The 13,585-nt window shown below is 44.9% G+C and overlaps 1 protein-coding gene across 2 annotated transcripts in view; it reads left to right on the top strand.

Annotated features, from left to right (window-relative positions):
* The window catches only part of LOC115407527 (death-inducer obliterator 1), a 31,019-nt gene extending 17,832 nt beyond the window's left edge, over positions 1-13,187 (top strand). Inside the window, exons 7-17 of one of the 2 annotated variants that reach the window (XM_030117893.1) lie at positions 1,381-1,906; positions 2,212-2,371; positions 2,527-2,643; positions 2,743-2,844; positions 2,963-3,119; positions 3,221-3,836; positions 3,974-4,124; positions 4,240-4,329; positions 4,422-4,617; positions 5,422-9,722; positions 10,745-10,918. In XM_030117893.1, the coding sequence (XP_029973753.1) occupies positions 1,381-1,906; positions 2,212-2,371; positions 2,527-2,643; positions 2,743-2,844; positions 2,963-3,119; positions 3,221-3,836; positions 3,974-4,124; positions 4,240-4,329; positions 4,422-4,617; positions 5,422-9,722; positions 10,745-10,774 (6,446 nt within the window). In that variant the 3' untranslated portion in view covers positions 10,775-10,918. Of the gene's footprint in view, positions 1-1,380; positions 1,907-2,211; positions 2,372-2,526; positions 2,644-2,742; positions 2,845-2,962; positions 3,120-3,220; positions 3,837-3,973; positions 4,125-4,239; positions 4,330-4,421; positions 4,618-5,421 lie in introns of both variants that reach the window. The other variant, XM_030117892.1, reaches the window with a different exon arrangement.
* The last annotated feature ends 398 nt before the right edge of the window (positions 13,188-13,585 follow it).

The following is a 13,585-nucleotide window of genomic DNA, read 5'->3' as shown; positions in this document are numbered from 1 at the left end:
GAGATGAACGGCCTGTGGTAGGTCCTTCTTGTATGGAGGCTTGCTACAGTCTTCCACTGACAGAGCTGGTCAGGACTCCACAGTGTTGTGGAGACGGTAAGAGATGTTGTCCATGATGGATCTCAGCTTTGCTAAGACCCTCCTCTCACACACCTCCTTGAGAGGTATCCTGGAGTGTCTCCAGGACAGAGATACACTTCCTGGCGAGTTCTTTCAGCCTGTTCATGCCTCTTTATGTCCTGTAGAAGTGCCAGCACACCACTGCAAGAGACAGCACATACCATCACAGTGTCATAAAATGTCCTTAACAGACTCAGACAGACTTTGAAAGACCTCAGTTTCCCAAGCAGGTGAAGTCAACTTTCACCCCTCTTATACTGGACATCTGGATTGTTTTTCCTGGTCAACACCAAAGTAGTTACCGTGTCTCAGTGTCCAGGTCCAGGTCCAGGATTTTCATAAGTTTGAAACATTTCGAGTTTCTCATTTTTCTTCCTCACATTGATCTGGGAATGGTTCCGATCACACCAGTTGACAAAGGAGGGGACAACTTCCCATTTCTCCAGGTCATTCACATTTGACACATGTCCAACAATGACTGTATCATTGGAGAACTATTTGGGTTGTGGTGGAAGTCCAAGTGAGAACAGGGAACAATGATGAACTTCTCAACTGCAAACCACCTCATTCAAGATTCTGCTGTGAAACTTTACACATTGCAGTCTTTTGGTGAGATACTCAATAGTTGGCACTCTCTTCAGGCAGAGGCTGAGGTTGAAGATGTACGGAAGCAGCTGAAAGAGCTGGTCTGCACAGTCCCTGCTCAGTCTTAGTTCCCTTACTGAAGGTCACGAGAGGAAGTGATGCACCCCTCTCTGGGTCTGAAGTGGCGGAGGGTTGAGAGTTGTATGAGGGACTGTTTGATCCCTGAAAAAGTGGTAGATAGTTGAAGTTGAGTTGTGATTTTATAACATCTTATAAGTTGTGATTAGTGGTTGTATGTTTGCAGAAGCCATCATAAAGAGGCTTCATAGACACCACAAACACAAATACAATCACTGTGTCACTGACAATCACTGTACTTTCTTTTAGGGATGCAAGCTCAGTTCTTTGCTCGACAGCGGGCATAGAGACGCTACACTCTGCCTAATGCATACTGAAGGTTGTACGGCAGTTGGAAGTGGTTCACGGCAAAGAATTTCCTTGGCGTTTTGTTTACTTGTGGAGTAATCAGGCATAATAGCATTTGATTTAAAGTTCTCGTATCAGTACTCGGTATCGGCAACTAACTAAAAGACTAATACTCGTGCCTGTACTGGTCCTCAAAAATTGGTATTTTGCGTTTTATATTTACCAAATTTCTGTTCTTTCTTCCAACAGCTAATCTGGACAGTGAAAATATTGAAGCTGATAAAGAGGGTGCTCTAACTTCGAAGCCAAGTCCAGAGGATCCATCTGCAGACATTGCCATGGTTTCTCAGCCTGCAGCAGAGGCAGTGCCACCACAGACTCCCTCTCAAGAAAGCACAAAGCAAACAGTGGATAGTGACATGGCAAAGCAGGCACCTGCAGAATCAGATCCTTCAGCCCCACCCACCCCTGCCAACACCGATCCCCCTCCAGCCACCAGTAGTGCTGCTACCAGACATCATGAGACCGGGGCTCTTGTGGTCACCAAGACTGCGTACGTCATCCCAAAGAGGCCATCTGCATCTCAGTCTACATCTGGTCATCCAGCAGCCTCAGCATCATCCCAGAAGCCTTCTTCAGCACCAACACTGCCGAATGAACCTCGGAACCTGCCTGTGTCACCAGCACCCAGCGCGCCCTCCTCCAGACCCTCTCAGCCGAATAACGTGGTCAGGCAGAGCATCCAGCGCTCCCTCACAGGCATCCTGTTTAAAAGGTGAGTAGGACTTAAGAGACGTGTATGAACTTCACAACCTCCCACCTTCCGGTGGTGTTTCTTCAAAAAAAGATATTAACACACACACCATCATCAAGTCCAAATATATGAATTTAAGTTATGTATGTATGATTATTAGAGTAACCTGAGTCACATTTGTAAAATATTTGACTTTCACCATTTTTTTAACGATGGTCACAGTCAACCGTCTTGGCTGTTAAAAGTGAGCAGCAATCAAAGATTGATATGACAGTCTTCATCTGCCTGTTGATGCATTATTTGGTCACTAACTCTTTTCATTTAAGGGTGTGCGATTGTGAGGATTTGGAGATGTCGGAGAGTGAAGCTGCCAAACTTGTCGCAAGCATTGAGATGGAGATGTTTGACATTTTTCGAAACACGGACAGCAAGTACATGAACAAGTACAGAACTATAATGTTCAATCTGAAGGACCCAAAAAATAAGGTTAGTCCAATAATTGATTAAACCCCTTAAGTTTTAGGATCTCTGTTCTGCATTTGACCATGACAAATATATAGTGAAGATGAAAGCTCATCTGGATTTATATAGTTTTAGCCTGTTCTTTGCTAATGAACTTTTGTATTTCTTGTTTTTATCAGGGCTTGCTCTATAGGGTGGTACGTGGAGAAATCGGACCCTTCAGACTGGTCAGGATGAGCCAGAAGGATATGCAGGCTGTCAAAGCCCCCGAGCCAAGTCCAAAAGACACGGCAGAGGTAAGCAGGAGCCCAAGTGAAGCATAACAAACTAAAATAGATAGAATTTTCTTCTTTTTCACTCTGAAATATGAATTTGCTCTGTCTCTCTCTGTTTAGTCCTCAACTGCTAAAGAAGGCACTTTTCAGAAGCCTGAAGCAGTTAAGATTGATCTACCCACTTTGAATCCCCCTCGACCGAATAAAAAACCTGAAAATGTGGTTTGTATCTGCCTTTGTGCTAAATTCATTCTGGCACAGTTTTATATCATATTTCATCTGCTCCATAGTACAGTATGTAAGTTGATCATTTTGATATGTTTGTCTCGCTGCACCACAGGAACAAAAGAAAACTGTTCCTCCGCCTATTCTTAAGCCCAAAACAAGACAACCAACTCAGACTGCTGTTGTGCCAGATATTCTTGCCTGCATGCTGAAGGACACAACCTCGGAACACAAAGCTCACCTCTTTGACCTGAAATGCAAAATATGCACTGGTAAGTTCAAAACCATGTTCAACAGGTACAATCAAGTGACAAATTAACACTTGTTTACGTTTTTCGTTGTTTTATGCCCTTTGTTTTTCTTCTCTGAAAAGGTCAAATGCTAGCTGTCGAAGAAGAGGAACCCAAAAAGAAAAAGCCAAAGATCTCTATATCGAGAGATAAGCGTGAATCATCTTGGAGAAGGTCTGCGGGGAATGACTCCCCCCTACGGGCACCACCTGACTCACCTGACATGTCTTCTTCAGCATCCTTCTTAATGGATTCTCCCAAACTGGTCATTGACTCTCCCCGACTGACTATAGTAGAATCACCTGCGTCTCCTCTAATGGATTCTCCAGCTTCTCCAACTTTGGATTCTCCTGCTTCCCCCCTTATGGACTCACCTGCATCACCAACTCAAGACTCTGTCAACACTACTGCACTGAAAAGAGGATATGCACCAGTTGTGATTCCAGCTGTTTCTACTGTATCGATCACACAACGAGACCCCCGTACGGCAGCAAACAGATTTCCACCTTTACCTAGCAATACATTTGGGTCCAGTGACACAACTCGTCGCCAAGCAATCCCTCATGTCCTCAAAAACGAAAGCTCGGCTTCTCAGGCATCACCAGCACCCTCTCGACCACCAATGAAAACATTGCCTAAATCCATTTTGATGAAACCATCTTCCACTGCAGATCCAAGACTTTTTGGCACATTGTCAAGGTATTCAAAGAACACAAAATATACATCACAAGCACATCCGTTTTCTTTGTTTTACATAGTACGCATTTGACTAAAATCAGTACATTTGTAGTTACAATGTAATAATTATTATTGCATAATTGTGGCTTCTGTTGTAGGACCATGATCTCTCAATCCCCAGCAGAGGAGACTGTTCAGTTCCTGGCTAAGCAAGAGATATTGTGGAAAGGTTTTCTGAACATGCTTACTGTAGCCAAGTTTGTCACCAAGGGATATCTGGTTTCAGGGTCTGCTGAAAATCTTAAAGCGGTAAAGCAATATACACTATATCTATAAATTATCCAGTCTTAAAGAATTCAAAGATTTTTGATTGTCAAACAACATACAGGATCTGTTAAACACATTGAACTTTTGTGTTGTGTAGGATCTACCTGATACCATACAAATTGGAGGGCGAATATTGCCCCAAACAGTCTGGGACTATGTGGCAAAACTCAAGACTTCACTGACAAAGGCAAGAATTTTTTTGCTATGCAATAATGCTTTAAAACTGTGAGAAAAATGTCAATATTTTACTTGACTCTTTCTATTTGTTTTGATCATCAGGAGCTGTGTGTGATCCGGTTTCAACCTGCGACAGAGGAGGAAGAAGTGGCCTACGTCTCCCTGTTTTCCTATTTCAGCAGCAGAGGTCGTTTTGGGGTCGTCGCCAATGGCAATCGTTCCATTAAGGATGTCTATCTTGTCCCACTCAGCGCAACAGAACCAATCCCATCCATACTTCAACCTCTTGAAGGACCAGGTGAGACAATACTGTGACTTTAAATGTTTGCATATGCCTTTGATCACTGCTTACAAAAAAATTCCAGGCTCAACATGAATTATCTGTATTTAAACTACATGACCAAATCGTTAAAGTAATATTTCGCTTTCAGTTACATGTGTTTAAAATCAAAATTAGAGAGCAATGAATTCTACTCTATTAACTCGAAAATCTGAACATTTTTTTAATCATTCACTTCTATTTACAGTCAAATTAACAAAATAATGTTTTACTTTCCAAGTGTGTCATCGTCATTTTGCTTACTGTATTAAAGGAGAACTATGCAACTTTTGCTCTCACTCTCCCCTACTGGTCTCCTGTGAAAGCTCACTGTCGCAAACGTTCCCCCCGCCCCCGCATGCAGAGAGCGTCCCACTCCCGTTTCCTTTTTCTGCTCGTCAGACAAAGGTTTTTTCTGTCTTTTTTGTTCTGCCATCTGTGAGCACCTAAGGGTGGTGTTACTAACGCTAGCGAGGGTTTCATGTTTGTTTAACACGCTTTTATACTTGTAGTCACGTATGAGTGCCGTAAAGTAGGTTTGTTCTCGCGAGATATAGTCAGGTCCGCTCCTCTGAAAGTTGCAAGTACTGTTTTCAGGACACAGACCCCGGGGGGAGTTTAGGGACAGGCGAATCACCGTGCCAAGTCTTTGTTTACCCCCACAGGGATTCTGAAAAACATTTATTGAGGTCAAAAAGTTGCATAGTTCTGCTTTAACTTGTGGTGTTTGAAGACAAAATACAGTACATAATGTTTTATACTTTAACCCTTTTTTTCCCTCAGGGCTAGAAACAAACCGTCCCAATCTTCTTTTGGGTCTAGCCGTTGTTCAAAGGACAAAGCGTCCTGGAAGCTTGCCCCAGGAAATTGAAGAGAAGAGACCCAAAGTACTTATGTCCAAAGACCCAGCATGGATCCCAAAACCACCCGTCCTTTATGGTTCAGACAAATTGGAAATATTTCAGCCCTATGATCCAGAGACCCCTGCTAGTACTACCCCTCCTCTGGGATCACCATCTTGTCCTGGGTCACCGTCAGACTCTTCTTCGTCTGGCTCAGTTACCATCCCCATACCATCCTTTTTGCCTTCCATTAAAACAGCGGCTCCTGTTTCTACCTCAGCCAGTGTCATTCCAACACAGCCAACATCAAGTTGCACATCTGACAATAACCCCACAACATCAAGCGATAAGAAAGCATTGCCGTCCATCCTAACGACTTTGTTTAGCCATAAATCGTCTGATTCCACAACCTCCTCTGATGCACATTCTACCAAACCAGCAGTGAGTACTAAAAAGGTCTCAATGCCCTCTGACGTGTCCAGATCAATGTTGGACCCCATTGTCCAACAGTATGGACAGAAGTCAAAAGTTAAAAAGATGGAGGATGAAGAAAATTACTTGGATCGGCCATATGATCCAGAGGAAGAGTATGACCCAGCGATGGGATATAAAACAGTTGCTCCACAGGCCTTAGACAAAGTTGAGGCAGACGATGCAAAATTGTCAGACTTTGTGGAAGACGATGTGGCCTATGATCCAGAGGATGAGACAATCTTTCAAGATATTCAAAGTGACACTCCTGCCACAAAACCACCTATACCCGATGAAACATTAGATTCTCCATCATGCCCAACACCAGTTCCCACCTCTGCCCCAGCGCAAATGTCTGTGCAGACTACAGTTACATCAAACCTTCCTACAGGTACTGTCGTTGTCTCAGCCGCAACACTGACTGAACAGCAGCGCATGCTTGAAGAGCTCAATAAGCAAATAGAAGAGCAGAAACGGCAGTTAAAAGAGCAAGAGGAAGCACTCCGCCAACAAAGAGAAGCTGTGGGCATGTTCATGGCTCAGTTTTCAGTTTCAGATTCTCTCATGTCTCCTCCAGGAAAAACTTTGCCTCTCAACAAACTGCCATCTCTTCAGAGCAGCTTAAAGCAGATGGGGTCAAAGCCCTCAGAATCGGCAAACGTCTGCTCCCTCAGAGAGACCTCAGATGGTTGTAACATAGAAAGTGCAGCTGACCATCAAAATGTGAATATTGAGACAACAGCCACTGTAGAGCAAGATGAATCACACGAAAATGCAGAGGACTCTAACAAATCTGCTGGAGAAATTGAGGATTCTGATGTTGCTTATGATCCAGAGGATGAATCACTTTTTGATGAAATTCAAGATGATGTATTTAAAGGAAGTGATTCCCTATCTGTCAAATCGGGGCTTAGCGGCAGTCTCAAAGGTGCATCTCCAAACTCATACAAAAGCAGAAGGCACAGGTCATCGCCAAAGAAACGAAGTCGCCATGATAGGGATCACCATAGAAGTCCTTCAAGACAGTCACAACAGCGTTCTCCTTCACATTCCCGAAGACATCGAGAAAGAGAAAGACACAGAAAAAGTGAAAGGGACAGGTCAAGGCACAGAGGTCGAGATCATTCTGAAAGGCAAGGGCACCATCGCAAAGGCCGCACTACACGCCGACATTCTCATGGACAAAGAAGATCATCATCTTCTTCTAGAAAAAGACATTCTATGTCCCCTTCCCCCCAACCAAGCAGAGGACCCTTCCCTGAAGTTTATGAAACATCAAAACTTGCAAGTGTTTCATACAATGCTCAAGACTCAGTTGAAGTAGAGAGGAGCACATCATCATCATCATCCTTTTCAGTTACCAGAAATGATCCTGGTCAATCTGAGTTAGAATGTAACCTTGGCACAGACAAAATCTCCACTCCCTGTTCACAGAAACAGCTTCATAATACCAAGCTTGAAATTTCAGAGCCACAAAAATGTCCATCACCTCAGAAACCATTAGTTACAGCTGACACAGCTATAGCTGATGATGCACCCACTGCTCTGTCATCACAGGTCGAAAAATCCTGTCAACAGCGTCCTCAGCTTCACGATAAACTTGTAACAACTGTTCCTTTAAGAGAACTTGATCCACCCATTAGAGATTCTCCTGAGAGCCCTGATCCAGAGCCACAATTTGTGAAACCCAGCAACACTGTACAAGAAGAAAACAAGGAACCTGTTGGCCTTTTCAGTCTTTCTAGTGGTGATTACGCAACAGAGTCTAATGAATTTTCTCTTTCTGGTCAAGATGTTGGAAATCAAACAAATGATAAAACATTGGATTTTGGATTTTCACAAAGTCTTAATGTTGGAAATCAGGGTGTGATTGAAACAGAAAAATCAATAAAAAGAGAAAGCTCTAGTTTGATGCATTCAGAATTAAGTTATTCTGGTGCTGGCCCTGACATAGGACAGAAGTTTGCAATTGCTACCTCTAAATCAGTCGGAGCACACTCAGTCCCAAAAAATGAGGACAAAGATCTATCCATGAAGGGTGTATTGACAGATGGATCTGATAAAGTGGACCTTGGATCCAGGAGTCATTTATCAGTTGTGGATCATCTAAATACAGATGCAAGGCAGCCCAGTGAAGTTGGTGAGAAAAAACTACTAAAAGATGAGAACTCACATGCAGACATGAAAGAGGAGATAAATGTGCATTGTAAAGCTGGTGGCCTTAACTTGTCTTGCCACAGACAAGAGATTTTACATCCAGATATAGGTGCTCAGAGGAATGCACATCCTGATTACAGAGTTTCGGGAATAGGAGGTGCCAGTCCTGCTATGAAAAGTCAAGGTTTGGATTCACATTCAAGGAATCTAAATTGGAGTGGGTCGGAGTCAGATGTAAGAAATGACTGGAGAGGACTTGATCACAGTAGATTAGGTCCAGGCACAGAAGGGGCCTTTGTTCAAAATAACTGGAGAATTCTTCAGGCTGATAGGGAGGGAGTAAACATACAGAAACAAACATCTGGTGTAATTGGTGAATGCCAAAAATTTGGACAGTCAGGGCCTGCTATGAGAGATTCAAGTATGCAGCCCACAACACAAGCTACCACTTCTATTTTGGGACCAAGACCTGAAAATATTCGACTTGACAGTGACACTCCAGTACATGACAGAAGAGCACCAGCGCCAGATTTCACAGGTCCTAAAGAAACAGGACCGGCTATGGATATTCAAAGGCCAGATCTGAGAGAAAAAGGGCCCCCAGACTTTGTGAGACCAGAACCTGAAAACACAGGTTTAGCAATGGGGGATCCTGGGCCTAATCTGAGAGAACATCTAGGTCCACAGTTTAGAAGACCTGATGTAAGAGGGTCAGAAATAAGGGGACTATGGCCTGAAAGGAGAAGTCCGGGTTTTGTTGGTCCAGGGCCTTATGGGCATGGACCATGGGGTCCGGGCTCTGAGCCTACAGGGCCAAGATTAGATGGTGTGTGGTCTGAAAGGCAAAATATAGAAGCTCCAGAATCCAAGATGCCAGGCCCTGAAAGCAAAAAATCATGTATCGACAGTCAGGGGCCTGAAGGAACAAGACCTACAGGACCAGATTTAAGAGCATCTATTGGAAGAGGTCCAGAAATGGGTGTTCAAAGGCTTGAAAACCGAGTATTTGGGCCTCCAGATTTCTTAAGACCCAGACCTGAAAGGAGAAGCCAGGCCATTGAGGCAATTGGGCCTGGAGAGGTGGGGCCTGGAGGTCCGGAGTTTAATCTATCAGGGCCTCATAATGGTGGTTTCTACATGGATGGTGCTGGGCCTGATCAAAGAAAGAATAATGGTCCAGATTTCAGGGGACAGCAGCCTGAAAACAGAGGTTTATGCATTGTTGGTCCTGGGTCTAACAGGGGAGGACCGGGAGGTCCAGAGTTCCGGGTACCACAACCTGAAAACATTGGATTGTCTATGGATGGTCCTATTCTTGATAGAAGAGGATCTGGAGGTCCACAATTCAGGGCACCACTACCTGAAAACAGAAGCTCATTCATGGAAGGTCCTCACCTTGAACCCAGAGAGCCTGGAGGTCCAGATTTCAGAGGCCCAGGTCCTGACAGTAGAGGCTTATCCATGGAAGGTCCTCGGCTTGAACGCAGAGAGCCTGGAGGTCCAGATTTCAGAGGCCCAGGTCCTGACAGTAGAGGCTCATCCATGGCAGGTCCTCGGCTTGAACGCAGAGAGGCTGGAGGTCCAGAGTTCAGAAGACCAGGTCCTGACAACAGAGTCTCATGCATGGATGGTCCCAGGCCTGACAGGAGAGGACCTGCTGATCCAGAGTTTATGGGACCAGGTCCAAGGAACAGAGACTTCCCCATAGATGGTGCTGGGGGTGAGAGGAGAGGACCTGGAGGTCCAGGGTTCAGATCGACAGGTCCTGGTAACAGAGATTTACTTATGGATGGGCCTAGGCCTGAGAGGAGAGGACCTGGAGGTCCTCAGTTAAGGGGACCATTACCTGAAAACAGAGCCTCTTCTATGGAAAGTCCCTGGCCTGAACATCGACAACCTGGAGGTCCTGATTTCAGAGGCCCAGATCCTAACAACAGAGACTTATCCATGGATGGTCCTAGGCCTGATAGAAGAGGACATGGAGGTCCAGAGTTCAGAAGATCAGGTCCTGAGAATAGAGACTTATCCATGGATGGCCCTCAGCCTGGTAGAAAAGGACCTGGGGGTCCACAATTCAGGGGACCACTACCTGAAAACAGAGGCTCATCCATGGAAGATCTTTGGCCTGAACACAGAGAACCTGGAGGTTCCGATTTCAGCAGCCCGGGTCCTGACAATAGAAACTTATCCTTTGATGGTCCTAGACCTGATAGAAGAGGACCTGGGGGTCCGCAGTTGAGAAAATCTGGTCCTGAGAATAGAGAATTATCCATGGATGGTTCTAGACCTGATAGAAGAGGACCTGAGGGTCCACAGTTGAGAAGATCTGGTCCAGAGAATAGGGACTTATCCTTGGATGGCCCGAGGCCTGATAGAAGAGGACCTGGAGGTCCACAGCACAGGGGACCACTACCTGAAAAAAGAGGCTCATCCATAGAAGGACCTTGGCCGGAACACAGAGAACCTGGAGGCCCAGAATTCAGGGGACCAGGTCCAGAGAACAGAGGCTTATCCATGGATGGTCCTGGGCCTGAGAAGAGAGGACCTGGCCCAACAAACAGACCACGGCTTTCAAACAGAGGAGTATCCATGGATGGTTCTGGACCTGATTTCAGAAGCCCAGGTCATGATAACAGAGGCTTACCCTTCGATGGTCCCGGACATGATCACAGAGGACCTAGAGGTCCAGATTTCAGAGGAACACGGCCTGAAAACCGAGGTTTATCCTTGGATGGTCCTGGGCCTGTGGAGAGAGGGCCTAGAGGTCCAGACTTCAGAGGACCACATCCTGAAAACAGAGACTTATCCATTGCTGGTCCTGGGTCTGATAGGAAAAGGCCTGGAGGTCCAGATCTTGGTGAGCCAGGATTTGATGGCAGAGGTCCTGCTGGTGGTATGAGATCTGAAAATAGATTATCAAGTGGTCCAGATTTTATAGGACCAGGACCAGAATGGAGAGGTCCTGTCGTGGAGGGCCCTGTGAATGACTTGGTAGGAAGCAGGGATCCTAATTTTAGGGCTCAAGGACCTGGTGGAAGAGGCTCATTCATGGAGGGTTCTAGACCTGGTAGAAGAGGGCCTGGTGGTCCTGATTTTAGTAAACCAGGGCCTGGTGGTCCTGATTTTAGTAGACCAGGACCACGTGGTCGAGGTTCAACTATGAGTCGTCCAAGGCCTGACAGGAGAGTGTCAGAAGGCTCAAGTTTCAGTTGGTCAGAACATGAGCAAGGCGAAAGAGGTCTGAATTTTAAAGGACCAGGTTTTGAAAGGAGACCACCTATTGATGGATCACTGCCTGCTGAAAGAAGAGCACCAGGAGAACAGAATTACCATGGGCAGGGCTTTGATCAGAATTTGGAAAGCTCACAGTCGGGGGTGATAGAACCAAACTCAATAGGACCCTCTTCAGAAGAACCAGAATTTAAATTCAGGAGAGGAATGCGCCCCCCTGTTATGGGAGCTCTGCAGCCAATTAGAAAAGGTCCAGGTCACCAAGATTTCAGAGAATCAGGTTATGTAAGAGAAGAACCTGACAGCGAGGGCCTGCACACTGATAAACAAGAATCAGAAGATTACAGCTTCAGGGAATCTGGATTTGAAATGAGTGATTCACATTTTGAAGACCCCGAACCTGATTGGATAAGATCACATGAGCCAGACTGTAGGAAGCCAGGCATCAGGCCAAATCCCCCACACTCTGAGGTTTTAAGACATGATGGAAGAGATGACTGGGGAGGATCAGAAGAACAGAGTTGGCAAGGACCCTTTCATGAACGGAGAGGTTGTAGAGGTAGAGGAGGTAGAGGACTAAGCTTTAGACAAGTTCCAAGGCCAAGAATTGGTGCACAGGATGAATGGAATGATTCTGGTGATTCAGGGCCTAGAAAGGAACATCTTGATGAGTGGAGAGAGCCTGATCATGGGGATTCTAGACCATTTTATCAAGACAATGAAAGACACGGTGAAGATAGCCAACCAGATCATTTACACATGGGAAATGACAAACGACAGCCAGCTTTCAGAGGGAGACTGAGAGCACCACGAGGGAAAGGACGTGGGGATTTCATTACAGATCCAGGTTCAGTCAATTCATATCATAGCAGGAGAGAATTTGAGATGGAAAGCTGTGATAGAAGAGGCCCAGGAGGTCTAAGACTTCAGAGACCTGGAAATAGAAATTTTAGTGTTCAAGATCCTAATGAAGGACCAGGTACACAAAGATTTGAAAATAATTTAAGACAGGAAAGGAGAGGTGTGGTGGGCCCAGTGCATGACAGCAGAGGTCCAGATGCAATGCACAGAGAACCAGAACAGAGAGGTCCTCATCAGTTTGCAAGACACCAAGACTCTCGTAAACTGCATTTAGTGAATAGACCTGTTGGTTCTGATCCTAACCGTGGAGGGAAAATGTTTCCCGGCCAACCCCCTAGACCCCGAGGTGCCTTACTACCAACACCGAAAGAAGGCCTCATTCGTTTCCCAAATCATATGATCAAGAATGCTGATGTTTCCAGCGTGAAACAAAACATTAAGAGTCAGCCAGTACATGGGCAACAGAGCAAATCAGTGAGTCAACAAGGACAAGTGACCTCACAGGAGTTAGGAAGTCCTACTGTAAAAACAAACACACCTGCAGTTGAAAAGAAAGCAGAAGACTGAAATAAGGATCAGGGTAATGGAAATGATGGAGTGTAGAAACTAACACCACCTAAAAAGTGTCTACACTGGTTTAACTACAATTGCCAGGTTGAATTAGACACAGGCAACTCATCATTAAGATAACAATCTTGCAAACGTTTTAATATTTGCAACTTGATATGTCAAAACCCACAGTGAGATATTTGGATTTATCCTTTTTGTTTATGTTGTATCAAAAGATTATGTGTATATTTTGAAAGCCTCTCAAAAGTAACTGATTTTGCAAATCGATCAGAGTTTGTAGAGTCTGTACATTTGTTCAAACATAGCCATAGCGTCAATACTGTAGCATACTTTTTGGTTTTATGTTGAAGTGGTACAAGTTGGGTTGTTTTATGTTCTTTCAGAATACCAATGTAAATAAAGCAACATACTTTTGTGTACGTGTCTTAGATTTCATTTTGTCTTGAACATTTTTTGTCAGTGATTTCAATATCTTGGACCAGTCGGGGCTCGGTGTCTTTCTGTGTGGAGTTTGCTTGTTCTCCACATGTGTGCGTGGGTTCCGTCTGGGTACTCTGGCTTCCTCCCACGGTCCAAAAACATGCATGTCCGGTTAATCAGTCACTCTAAATTGCCCCTTGGTGTGAGTGTGAGTGGTTTTATGTCCCTCTGTGTTAGCCCTGCGACAGATTGGCCACCTGTCCAGGGTGTATCCCGCACTCCCCCACAGCAGCTGGGATTGGATTGGATGGATGGTTCAATGTCAGATGTCAGTAAAGTTTCACTGAAACAATTCTTACATTAAATCTCTATATAATATGGCCTTTGTGCAACTT

Source organism: Salarias fasciatus, chromosome 20 (assembly GCF_902148845.1).
Source record: "Salarias fasciatus chromosome 20, fSalaFa1.1, whole genome shotgun sequence".
Taxonomy (NCBI): Eukaryota; Metazoa; Chordata; class Actinopteri; order Blenniiformes; family Blenniidae; genus Salarias; species Salarias fasciatus.
This window is presented reverse-complemented; position numbering and strand designations above follow the sequence as displayed.